Source organism: Orcinus orca, chromosome 8 (assembly GCF_937001465.1).
Source record: "Orcinus orca chromosome 8, mOrcOrc1.1, whole genome shotgun sequence".
Classification (NCBI taxonomy): domain Eukaryota; kingdom Metazoa; phylum Chordata; class Mammalia; order Artiodactyla; family Delphinidae; genus Orcinus; species Orcinus orca.
In genome coordinates, this window is record NC_064566.1 from 13,748,677 (window position 1) to 13,761,914 (window position 13,238).

Genomic DNA, 13,238 nt, shown 5'->3' on the forward strand with positions numbered 1-13,238 from the left:
TGGCTTGTACCAAATTGGACATTTGGCTCTTGCTTTGATTCCTATATTTTGATATTCTCAAAACATGCAGAATAAGAGGGAAGGGTGGTTAAACATTTTTCTTTCCCCATCTTTTTTGCTGGCAGTACTAGAATAGGACAGCCTGTCAGTCATCTTCCTTTTTTTTCCCCCTTCATCTTGACATAGCCTGGTCAGGTCTGGGATCTTAAGAGCTCCTGCCTCCCTTCCACCTTCCTCTTTCATGAGCTGAATGAATAGTTCCCCAGGAGCCATCTTGCAGTGGAGTTTTATGAAGTGTTTGAGAAATATCTTTGTCAGAGAGGCCCAAGAAGGTGGGAATACCCTTCGTACCAATTGGCCTTCCCGATACAATCCTTAAACACACTGGCCAGTTGTGTACTGGGAAGCAGAAGGAACACTCAGTGGGAGGCTCATTCGTCTGAGGAAGATGTAAATGTGAAAGAAATGCAAGGTTGCCCTCAAACAGCTGTGCTGTGGCAAAAGGAGCAGGGGTGGTGGGAGAAGGGCCCAGCTGCTCTGTGACTCTCAGATGTGTCCTTCTGCCTTAAGTCCCCGCTGGGGGAAGATGGACGTGGGCACAGCAGTGAAGGGAGAGTCTCCACTCCTTTAGCCAGGCAGACACCTGTAGGGAAATATGTTCCCCTGTAGAAATGATTATTTTTCCAGCACCGGGGTCTATTCAGGGAAGCAGTTTCAACACACAGTGCCAAGGCTGCTGGGACTTAGTGCTGCTGAAAAGCCTCGGTAATCCCGTGGAGCTCTGGGAGTCAGTGCAGATTGCATAGCCCTCTCTCCACGCATGTTTGGAAGGCTGTTATCTCTTCGCAGTGGTGAAACGTGGGGCTCATGCCTTTGAGCTCTATCTTGCCTCGTGACTTGTCCTTCACAGTGGAGTTCTGGGTTAGTTTAAAATGTTCTGTTCTCATCTTACCTTCTCTTTCTTCTGTTACCACCTCCTCCCTTTCCCCTTCCTTCCCCCTTGATTTTCCTGTGTCAGACTGCCTCCTCTCTGTGCTCCCCACAACCCACCTGTGCTCTCGCCTCCCCCTGGCTTCAGCGCAGCCTGAATTTACATCACCCTCTTCACCTTTCATGCACTGACTTACCATTGTATTGCTCCCTGGTTAGTAACAATGGGCTGGTTTCTCTAAAGCCCCTCCGAAAGTCCCTCCCCTTGGTGTTTGCCTTTCTTGTGGGGCTGAAGCAGACTATAAACTTGTTTTTAATAGCAACTGTGGATTAGTCACCTCAATATTAGCAGTCCAGGTCTTCTAGTGAAGGATGTTGCCGGCTGGTTGATGCTGAGTTACCGTCTGTTCATTCTTTCTCTGTCTCTTTCCCCGCCCTCCTCCCCCTACTGTAAACCGAGGGCTGCTTGTGGTTGTGCCTCTTCTCTTAATTTCTAGGTACTCTGAGGAGAGAGAAAGTGAGAAATTAGGGAATGTACCAGCCCATTTTAATTTCTCTGCCCGAATCCTTTTCCTCAGCTTTGATAACTAGAAAGAAAGTTACAGGCTTATACAGTCATAATTTATAGTTCTTTCAAGTACAGAGAAGCAGATTAAGTTAGATATGGCCTGGAATCCTAACACTTAGGGTACCATTAAGAGAGACTGTTCTTCTTCTGGGTTTCCTCACCTTCACAGCACAGCATGGTCTTGCCTTTGCCACCCCACTCCAACCTCTTCACTCTCCTTCCATTTGCTGAGTCACAGATCATTTTGTCATTCTCTAGCTTGTCCCATCCAGGTGTATAGTGGCCTCAGAAAACAAAAGGGAGACATTACGCAGATCCCATCTTTTTTGGTTCTCTTTCATCATCCATTGAATGAAAGGTATCAGCTATCACATTTTTCATGTATACTAATTTATAACATACACAACATTTGTAGTATATATAAATATACTAATATACATATGTCTTTTAAAATCTTGTTTACTCCTTATAATAACCCAGTGAGATAGTTGTTCATTTCATTGTTTTTTAAAATAAGGATACAGAAGCTTGACCAAAGTCAGACATGTCTAAGATTAGAGATCAGGAGCAAGCATGTTTAGTGTCTGACTTTAGTGTCCTGCAGATTTAAAAACCTTTAAAAATGATGTACAACCATATTTGAGCCCTTGCTCCATGAGCTTGCTGTGCAGCAAGACTATCTAGATTTATCGCTAGGGAAGATAGGTTTGAAGGTTGGTCAACATCAGGTTAAACTTTCTATTCTTTTGTGGTCTGGATTAATGACCATCTTCCCAGGCAGGCATCTTCTCCTGTCATTTGTCTCTGTCTGCAGCAAGGATTGAGACTTCAGGGTCCCTGTGTTTATCAAAATGCACAAACAGGACATCCAGAAACCTGCTGTCAGGTGGTCTGTCCTGAAGCCCTCAGCATCTGTCTTTGCATAAAGATGTTCACAAGCAGGGTAAAGGTGTGGCTGCCCTGACCCTGCTGTCTGCCTCCTTCTGAGCTCAGACCACCTGCTAGAATGTAGACGGCAAATAAGCATAATGAAAACTCAAATTTTTATTTTCACCATCCCTTTGGAAAGAGGGAGGGAGGCTTTTATGAAGCCCAGGTTGAGTGCTGTGTTCCCGTAGTTTCTAAGGCCAGCAAAAGAGGTGGTACCTGTGACTTTATGACTGTTGTTCAAGCTACCCTCACCCCCCCTCCTCATTTTATCTGTTATTCTAAATGTAATTATAATCCTAGAATCATCTCCAGTTCATCTTCTTGCCTCATTTTTTACCTGCTTTGCCTTCCAAGGCAAGGATACCCTGAGCTAATGACAGAACTGGAGAAGCTTCAGATTAGATCAGTCACAAATATCTCCAACACTGCGTAATTATATTCAACTTCTTTTTTTTTTTTTAAATTATTAATTTGGCTGCATCAGGTCTTAGTTGCGGCACACGGGATCTTTCTTTGCAGTGCGCAGGCTCTTTGTTGCAGCACACAGGCTTTTCTCTAGTTGTGGTGTGTGGGCTCTTAGAGCGCGTGGGCTTAGCAGTTGCAGCGTGCAGGCTCTCTCGTGGTGTGTGGGCTCCAGAGAGTGCGGGCCTAGTTGCAGATCTTAGTTCCCCGACCAGGGATCGAACCCGTGTCCCCTGCATTGGAAAGCAGATTCTCAACCACTGGACCACCAGGGAAGTCCCTCAACTTCTTAAAAATTGTTGCCAGCACAGAGAGAACAAGTCCTTCATTCATAGTTGTGACACCGGTCTGTACTTGGGGAAAACGTCTCAGTGAGAATTCTAGTCTTTCAGCCTGGTCTTTCAGATGAAGTGTCTTGAAGTCAGTTACATTTGTTTTATTAACTCTTCTAATTTATCTCGTTGTATTTGTGTTCCTTTTATCCAGAAATCCATATTGTGACCAAATATGCAAAACCGTTTCATTGTGAAATGAATGACAGTCATATCTGGTTGCCCAAGATGGGTTCTGGTTCCTTAGTTTGGCATGATATGTTCCAGCAGTACCACATACACATGTGCGGAGGAGCCTCAACCAGAAGGCTTTCATGGGCCCCTTGCTAAACACCTTCTAGCAAGGAAGTCATTAAAAGGTCTTCTTGGTATATAATGTAGCTGAGGACAGTTCTGAAGGCTGTCACTCCGTTCTGCCATCTGACTGGGTGTGGCATAGAAGTTACTCGCCTTTATAGTTCAGAATTTAATATTCTTCATCTGCCCTTTTGCCACTATGGAAATTTAATTGAGTCACACAAAGAAAATATGTTAGAAACCCGATGATGTTACTCTTATCTGTCTATAGGTGAAATCCTGACAGCTTTGTGAGACTCATATACTTGTGTCAAGTTCTCATGGCTAGAAATTCCAGGAGAGTGAAGTCACATGTCCTTGGTAGTGTTTGCTTGCCCCTGCTCTCTCTTCTATGCCCGAAATTTCCAGGACTCCTATGGGAGTCAGTGACTACTAATAACAGATATGTTGCTTATAGCCGAGAAAGGGAAGGGGCAGATCTTCAGAGCAAGAAGTCGTGTACTTCATTCTGAAATGGGGTTGCCTTTGTTTCTTCCTTTGACTTACAGACCATAATCTCTTTGATATTAGAAGTGCAAGAGAAACTATAAGGGAACACGCTGTAAAGTGACTGTTCTCTTTACAGACTGGAACCTGCCAAAGCAGTCAAGGATCAGGCAACCAGCTACAGTTATTGAGTGGTGGTATTGTATAGAAGTAGTTCTTAAAGTGAGATGAGATAAGAAACCATTCACTTCCTTTTTACCAGAGTTTTAAATAATTTCATTTAATTGATGTTTGTGGTGGTTGATTGTTTTTTACAGCGTGGGTTTATAAAAGAGAAAGTCTTAAAATAGGACTTTTCTCCAGATATACTTAGAAGAAAGGCAAATAAATGCATAGTCATAGAAACATGAAACAGCATGGAGCATGTCAAGAATTCCCTTGTTGACAAGTATGGTCAGGTTGTAAAGTCCAAGATACAGCAGGAGATGAGCCCCGAGAGTTAGAGTGGTACCAGATCCTGGGGAGTCTTGTGTGCCTTGCAAAGGAGGAGAACTGTACCCTGCAGGTGAGAGGGAGTCACTGAAGAGTTTTAAGCTATGGAATAACATCAGATTTTTACACAATATCTTATAAGATAGACTGTAATAAGGTACCCCTAAAGTACAGGACAGCATTGTATGAAGGGAGAGAGTACTTGGGGAGATGTGAGAAGGCTTCATGGGTTTCAGCTAGGTGTGAAGACCCCATAGGACTTCAATGAATTGACGTGGAGGATGGAAGTAGGGAAGGAGATTCTAGACAAAGGAGTAGCTTAAGCAAAAGCCCAGACACAGAAGATTTACAGGGTTTGTTCAGAGACCCTGCATACATCTGTGGTTAGAACAACGGAGTATTTGTACTTTGAGCGATAAGATCGGAAAGACATGGACTGTGGAGGGCCTGGAGTGCCTGGCTGAGAAATTTTAACCTTGTTTTTGTCTAGGGACAGCCATTATTCAACATGTGTTTTAGGCAGCGAATTCTGACAGCGGTTGTTAGGCAGGTGGCAAGTATATGGATGCAGGAAAACCAGTTAGAAAACAGTGGGCAAAATACATATGAGGACATATGAGGACTGAATGTTAAGTATTAGACATAAGAGGCCTTGGTGTTTTATAAGAGTGGGGCCTGTTTGTGAATGTTCCTGGGGAGTTGAGCTGTGTGAGAGCTCAGCTGCCTCACTTCCTACTTCTCCAAATAAAATGTTGCCGGAGTCCTTTTTTACTCTTACTGGAACTGATTTTGAGCTAAGTTTATAAAGTAGCAAGTGACTCCCAGAACAGCTGTGATTGGAACTGGGATCTCCTGTTAGTGCCCACTGGTCCCCAGAGCCTGACAACTATTGTCTAGGGAATAGCCCCGCGTTCCAGTTTCGGCTGAGCCTCTGATATGCCATTTGATCTTTGGCAAGTCCCTCTCCTACCCTAGGCCTCAATGTCTGACCTTGTAAAATTAGATTAGATAATCTCTGAAGTTTATTTTAGCCCTAAAGCTCTTGGATCTTTGTTGGAGCTAACTACCTATCTTAGAAGGATTTCCCTTGTACTCAGCAGAGGTAGAATAATGAAAAGTTTCAGAAAAGTGGAGAGACTTCCTGAGGATTAGGAATAGGATATCTGGTACCTGTGGAGCCCCAATAGATTTATAAAATATATGCCTACCTGAATTCCAGCTCTTTCCTGAGGGTTTTGAGCCTATTGCTTAGAAATATATAATATTGCTTGGCAGCTTTAAAATTAGTATTCTTTCTGGGCAACTAAAATACATATGAATATTTATTATGAGGAATGCTAGGAGAAGAGAAAGAAAATGGAATATATCTGGATTTAAAGAATTAAACAGCTGTGAAGGAAGAGGGGGAAAGGAGGATAGCTATCACTTAGAGATATGTATTTATTTTTTAACATAAAATACACAATAGGAATATGGATTTGCATAATACATGCAGATGAAATTAAAGGTAGAACAAGAAAGGAGAGGACTTCCCTGGTGGCGCAGTGGTTAAGAATCCGCCTGCCAGTGCAGGGGAAATGGGTTCAAGCCCTGGTCCGGGAAGATCCCACATGCCACGGAGCAACTAAGCCCGTGCACCACAACTACTGAGCCTGCACTCTAGAGCCTGTGAGCCACAACTACTGAGCCCCGCGTACCACAGCTACGGAAACCCGCGTGCCTAGAGCCTGTGCTCCACAACAAGAGAAGCCACAGCAATGAGCAGCCCGCGCACCGCAACAAAGAGTAGCCCCCGCTCGCCGCAGCTAGAGAAAGCCCGTACGCAGCAACGAAGACCCAATGCAGCCAAACAAACAAATTAAAAAAAAAAAAAAAGGAAAGAAAAAGAAAGGAGAGGAATTTGTAAGTGGTAATTATCTGTTATATTACTATTCCTTGGAGAAAAATTAAGGCTCTGAAGTTCCAAGAGACCTATGCTATTAGGTATCCCCTATGAATGATATCAGCTGGGCCTGTGCCTTCCTCCCAGAAATCTAGCCCTGACATGCGTGCACAGTCCTTCGAAGTAGAGTCTAGAGCCTTACTAATAGCACCCGAGTAAAGAAAGGACTTGACCAAGATCACTGTGCCATCCAAGGACAGGAACACCAGCTAGGCCTTCTACTGTCTGGAGATTGAGTAGAAACTGAAGAGCACAGGGAAACAAGTATTTTTTTAATGGTCTAATTTTCAGCACAGTCAACTGTGTATTGTCAAGAAGATAATGGCCTTTTGAGCTTTGTGCTGCCAGAGCTTTATTTACAAAGGCCCAAGTCAGAGCCATTTGTCACTGAGTAGTAATGGCAGCCTGACTCTCTGGTTAGGACTCAGACAGCAGTCTGTAGGTGTATTTTACATTCCTTTAAGTTACAGCTTCTCTCTGAGGCAATTAATCCCAGGCATTTAGCAAGAGTAGCTGCTGTGTTTCTCCCTTGTTCCATAGATGCATTTTCTTGTATTTGTCAGTTGTCTTGGATGCTTGTTTGAAGGGTGATTTTTCCTTACAAAATCTTTTATGAGAAAGTCTTATTTTTTTCCCTCTCTCCTTCCCAAATAGCCTTCTGAGAGTTAATCAGAGATGCACAGAGTTCAACAACTGGGAAGGCCATTAATAACTCAGCCAGCTTCTATCCTGCTGGCTTAAAGGCAGCTTCTGGCTGATGAAATTGATGAGGATTTCTCTGGTGTTTCCCTGAAAAGTATTCTGGAGAGAAAGAGTCCTCCAGTGATAGAGGAGTGGTACCAGCGTGCTTGCATACTCTGGTCTTCACTGTTTTTGTTTTTGTTTTTTTTTAAGTACTGCCCTTGAAAAGGGCATGGGCTATGTTATGTTAGGCCCAGTATTTATCACCCTCCATTATTCCTAAGGTAAACTGTCTTTCTGGGTCTGCCTTTCTCCCACTGTTCATCTGGCAAACATCTTCTAATCTTTAGTCTCTGCCTAAATTTGCCTTCTTCATCTTGTGGAGGCTTGCTCCAAGTTGGTCTTGTATCAGCACTGAAGTGAGTGTCAGAGTCTGTGTAGTTTTCTAAATTGAACATTATTTTAAGTACTTTTAATTTCTTTGCCCTTTTCTTGAAACTTTTTTTTTTCCTTTTTTTGAAACTCTTAACCACTCTTCCTCTCCCCTCACTTCTACCCTGACCCCGCCCTTGCAGATATCCTTTGCATTGAAGTTTGTTTCCCCATCTCAGCTCCTTATTTTGAATTTTCCCTTCTTTTTAGACTATAGAAGCTAGAGTCATTAGTTGCTCTTTTCACCTCTAATTTATTTAGGGCCATGCTTTTAGTCAGGGATTTTTGTGTGCCAGCATTAAAACGTGGGGCTTTTGCCCTCTACTTGCTTAACTTGTCCTGTGGTTGGACATTCTGGCCTTTGCCACCTTACCCATTCATGTTTTAAGTTTTTCCTGGTCAGGAAATGTTTGAGCTGTTCTAGGCTATTTTCTCCTAGATGCCTGTGTTTTTTTCTCCCATAGGCAGCATCTCATTTGCGTGTTCACCACATTTCACATTTTACTAATTGTTCTGTGTACAATTCTGTCATTTCTCCTTCTTTGCTAGTGTGCTCAACACTTTCAATTTGAAGTCTTCTCTACATTTTATTGAGATGCTGTTTAACTCCTACTTCCCCATCATTAGTCAAGACGTTAAACTGAGGACCAAGAGATACATCTCCACTCACTTAATATTATTGCCTCTTTTGCGGTGCCTAATGTAACCATCATTCTGAGACTGCTTGTATCTGAGCCAGCTGATTTTCATATATATGTATCTCTTCCGGTAATCTCTAAATAACATAAAGCCATTATCTCTGACCATGTTTTGCCCTTCCTCCTCCCCTTTTTTTTTTTAGACGGAAGGAGAAATTGAATCAGAAAGAAGTTAATTGTTTTTAGGTTTTAATAACAATTAAAAGAGGCTTGTGAAATATGTCATAGGAGCCAAATTTTCTCCCAGCCCTGGCATTTGTCCATCTTTCTAAGTTATCTTCGTATGTCCTTTCACCCAGCTCTGTGTCATGTTTGATTCTGGCAACTGCTGATCAGTACTGTCTCCTGTACATCCCTCTCCTTCCCTGCTCTTCAACTCTGCTAATGCCAGATAGAGCACTGTTTATTGTCCAGAGAGAGAGGGCTCTTTGGTCCTTGTTCAGAAGTAAATTGTCAGCTCCACAGCATGGTTCTGGGAAGGCCAGCTCTTTCTTAGCTGTAGAATAAAGTAATTGGATTTGTCCCATGATGCTTCTTTCTGTAACTTAATTTTCAACCTTTTTGAGGCTTAGGACCCTTCCTCCCCCCCCTTAGGACCCTTCTTAACTTTAATATGTGTTCTAACTTCTCTCATGATAATTAGTTGCACTTTTAGTGCCCATCTGTAAGTAAAATATACTGTTATGAAAAGCTGTCATGAGTTCACTTGTACTTTTTTTTTTTTTTTTTTTTTGCGGTACGTGGGCCTCTCACTGTTGTGGCCTCTCCCGTTGCGGAGCACAGGCTCCGGACGCGCAGGCTCAGCGGCCATGGCTCACGGGCCCAGCCGCTCCGCGCGACATGTGGGATCTTCCCAGACTGGGGCACGAACCCGTGTCCCCTGCATTGGCGGGCGGACTCTCAACCACTGCGCCACCAGGGAAGCCCCCACTTGTACTTTTAACCGAGTTGGTGCTTTGATCACAACTTGAATCTACATATACTTGAAAAATAATAATATACTTAATTTGGGAGCTGTCTTATTTGTTTGATATTCAGCTACTCCTTATAATAATTTGTGGGCTCCCCAGAGCTGCAGTCTGCTGGTCAGGAACTTCTGATCTCGTTGTTCTTTATAATCCCCTTTTCACTTTCCATATGGTCTTATCTCTCTTTCCTTGCCTCTCCCTTCATCTGTAGAGTTTCAAGTCACAGGAGTATGATGTGTTAAAGAAAACAGTAATATGCTTTCTCTTCTGCGAAAATAAAAACCAAGTACTGACTTTTAATGGATCAGCTTCCAGTATCCCTGATATTGATTTGTCTCTAAATGCTCAGCATCCAGTTCCACCAAGATATAAAAACCTTCCTAGGCTTTCATTTCTGGTTTGTAAGGGTCCCAGTAGTACACTTGAAAGCCAAAGTGTTGTCTTAACTTTGGTTACAGTGCCAGTTTGAAGATTATCTCATTAAGTTGAAGATAATCCAAAGGAAGAATTCAGAACATACCCCAAATCAAGCTCTCAAGAGGTTCATTTATTTTGTGGAGTTGGTTAAACAGCTAATTAACTGCTCTATCCAGCCAGAGTGCCCTTTGGCTTATTGTTCCTTTGATGCATTGGAAACTAAGCCACGTGAAGTTTCTGTTGTCTTCTCTTGTAGGAAGCAGTGAAGTGTAGTGGAAAGAGCAAGGGCTTCAGAGTCAGATGGATCTTCCTTGAATCTTGTCTCAACCACTTACTAGTTGTGTGACCTTGGGTATTTGCCTCTCTGGTCCTTAGTTTCCTTATCTGTGAAACAGATCTAATGAGACTTAATGGGAAACTCAAAAGATTAAATGGGGTAACATATTAATAACCTTTGTATTAGGACTTAGTAGATATTTCGTAAATGGTGTTTATTACCATTACTTTAACAGACCATAAAGAAAACACTAGACTTTTTTCTTTTTAATCAAATGACCAAGCTTAGGATTGCATTGTCTAATAATCTTCATCATTGTTAATTTTTCAATCTCTAAAAGAAAGGACTGCCTAGTCTTTTTCTTGTGTTGTTTTTCTTTCACGTATCCATGATTTTTCCACACCAAGGACCTAAACAGATTTAAAGATAACCATTTGTTGAATGAACTTGATGGGAGAATTCTTCTTCCTTCAAGATCCCCCGAAGCCAAAGTTTCTCTGTCTTTCAGTCTAGAAAGAGATATGTTTATATACATATCCATTCTAAATCCCTTTAGAAGATCTAAACTTGGCTTCAATTTCAGATGCTGCAGAGTTCAGAGACCACATTATTTCAAGAAAAATCTTCCTTCTTACTGAACTGTTAGTAAATGCTCATAATTATTTTAATTGTGGTACTCCAGAAACGTAGTATATTAATGTGCCACCCAAATTAGTAAGCAACCAGATGACTAATTTCTCTGGGACCTTCACCTAAGTGTAGGAATTTAGTTTGCGGGATGTCTGTCTTTTGGGCTGGTGTCTGTTTCTGCTTTAGTGACTCTCTTAGGTGTAGTCTTTTTGTTTTCTCCAGGGACAATGGTGACAGATCCAGGCACCGAGCTCCACGAAATGCCCGGATGTCTGCACCTTCACTTGGACGCTTTGTCCCAAGGTAAGAACTGGATAGTCAACTTTTATGAGAGACTTTTCTGAGGGAGGCTTTATGAGAGGCTGGGATTTTTAAACCTACTTTCTGGTAGGTTTGTCCTGGACAGACCTATTTGGACAAAATTATTTGTCCTGGACAGATAATTCCAGATATGGACAATCTGGTGGATTGTCCATATCTGGAATTATTTCCTAGTGAGCCTATAGTCCAGCCCTGCCACCTAAAGACTTGACAGGAAATGATTAACCACAATGAAAAGACATAGAAAAATGGCATTGGGAGCATCCTGTTCAAGAATAGAAGCCCCGGGAAACTTTAGAAGAAAGATTGGAAGAAGATGCAAACGTGTGAGAGGAATTGTACTCTGCTCTAGGTTTCTTTGGATTCCTAGGCTTAGTGGATCCCTTATCTTTGATTGTTGAGGGTTGGTAGATAGTATATCTCCTTTGTTTTAAGGCAGTCTGTAGTAGGCTTTTAACGCGTGATTCCTTCATATAGGCGTTTTTTTAAATTAATTTTTATTGGTGTGTAGTTGCTTTACAATGTTGTATTAGTTTCTGCTGTACAGCAAAATGAATCAGCTATGCATATACATATATCCCCTCTTTTTTGGATTTCCTTCCCATCTTATAGGCGTTTCTTGCTGCCTGAGTACTTGCCTTATGCTGGGATTTTTCATGAACGTGGACAGCCTGGCTTGGCTACTCACTCTTCTGTTAACAGGGTCCTGGCAGGTAAGGAGTTGTTTCTTTGGATTTTGAAAATTTAAAGGGGGAGGGAGCCGTGTAAAGCTTTCCCCTCCTTTACCTATGCTGATGTGATGGCATCTTGGCATCTGGCTGAAAACTCTTTTTTAAGGTCTTGTACTTGGTTCCTTACTTCAGGGCAGGAAACTACAGATTGAGGAAAGCTGCTTCTTTTGCCCATTCCCACTTCCTTCAGACATCTCTTTTTTAATTAATTAATTTATTTATCTATTTTTGGCTGCGTTGGGTCTTCGTTGCTGCACACGGGCTTTTCTCCCGTTGCAGCGAGCGGGAGCTACTCTTTGTTGCAGTGTGTGGGCTTCTCATTGCGGTGGCTTCTCTTTGTTGCGGAGCACGGGCTCCGGGCACGCGGGCTTCAGTAGTTGTGGCATGTGGGCTCAGTAGTTGTGGTGTGCAGGCTTAGTTGCTGCACAGCATGTGGGATCTTCCCGGGCCAGGGGTCGAACCCATGTCCCCTGCATTGGCAGGCGGATTCTTATCTACTTCACCACCAGGGAGGTCCCCAGACATCTTTTTTAAAATTTATTTAAACCGTTTGTTTCTTAATCCAGCAAATAGACTTTTTAAATTGAATGATAAAGATGCCTTGCTCATGTTTTATTGTTGAGGTACGCATGAGCCAGATCCTGTGATTTAATTAGGACTGAAAGCACACCTCTCCAACCCATTGCTGCTGCCAGCACATGGAGTTTCCAGGCCCTGTGGAATAATCTTCAGAGGAAGAAGGAGGAGAGGGACCCATGGAGCTGGCTTAGAAATTTCCACAGAATAGAAAATGGACTGGACAAACCCAGCCGATGCAGTTTTATGGTGGCTGAATAACTTAGTGACCAACGTTTTGGGGCTAATATGCGTGATGTGACTGGGCTGAGACCCAGTGTGTGCTGCTGCTTCTGGGCAGTCTAGAGAAGGAAACAAAGCAGAATCTATTTTTTTTCTAACAAAGGTTTTTCTCTTTTCCCCCTTCCCCCCCACCTCCACTGCCAACTTGTAAATTTATGTATGTGAAGGCATTAAAAACTGTAAAAATCAAGCCACATTTTGGTGTATTTTTTTAAAAATAAATTAAATTTTTGGCTGCGCTGGGTCTTCATTGCTGTGCGCAGGCTTTCTCTAGTTGCAGCGAGCAGGGGTTACTCTTCGTTGCAGTGCACGGGCTTCAGTAGTTGTGGCACGTGGGCTCAGTAGTTGTGGCTCGTGGGCTCTAGAGCGCAGGCTCAGTAGTTGTGGCGCATGGGCTTAGTTGCTCCACAGCATGTGGGATCTTCAGGGATTGATCCTGTGTCCCCTGCATTGGCAGGCAGATTCTTAACCACTGTGCCACCAGGGAAGTCTCTTGGTGTATCTTTAATAAGCATCTTTATTTAAAAAATTCAAATGACATTACGTTTTGGAAAATCTGGGCCACGTGATGGTTAAAGGTAGAGAGGGATCGGTGTGAGGCAGTAGCACTGTCAGGCTGGGGGAATATGATTTCTGACCAAGCTGTTGTGGCAGCTGGTAAGCCATGGGATCTGGCTTCCTTTAAGTAGCAGTATCCTTGACCCAGTGTCAAGGCCTAGAAACCCCAGAAACCTCAATGGTTTCTCTCTACTGGACACCAGGGCTTCATAGGCCCAGGCTTGGTGG

At 42.9% G+C, this 13,238-nt stretch overlaps 1 protein-coding gene across 17 annotated transcripts in view; it reads left to right on the forward strand.

Moving 5' to 3' along the window:
- Nucleotides 1-13,238, forward strand: part of AMBRA1 (autophagy and beclin 1 regulator 1) — a 174,935-nt gene that overhangs the window by 64,477 nt on the left and 97,220 nt on the right. For 13 of the 17 annotated variants that reach the window (XR_007479042.1, XM_049714429.1, XM_049714431.1 and 10 more), the window contains 2 exons: nucleotides 10,747-10,845; nucleotides 11,476-11,576. Coding sequence is in view for 16 of the 17 variants with exons in the window: in XM_049714429.1 (XP_049570386.1) it covers nucleotides 10,747-10,845; nucleotides 11,476-11,576 (200 nt within the window). In the remaining variant the exon portion in view is untranslated. The remainder of the gene's footprint in view (nucleotides 1-10,746; nucleotides 10,846-11,475; nucleotides 11,577-13,238) is intronic. The other 4 variants (XM_033411837.2, XM_012538796.3, XM_033411808.2 and 1 more) reach the window with 1 other exon arrangement.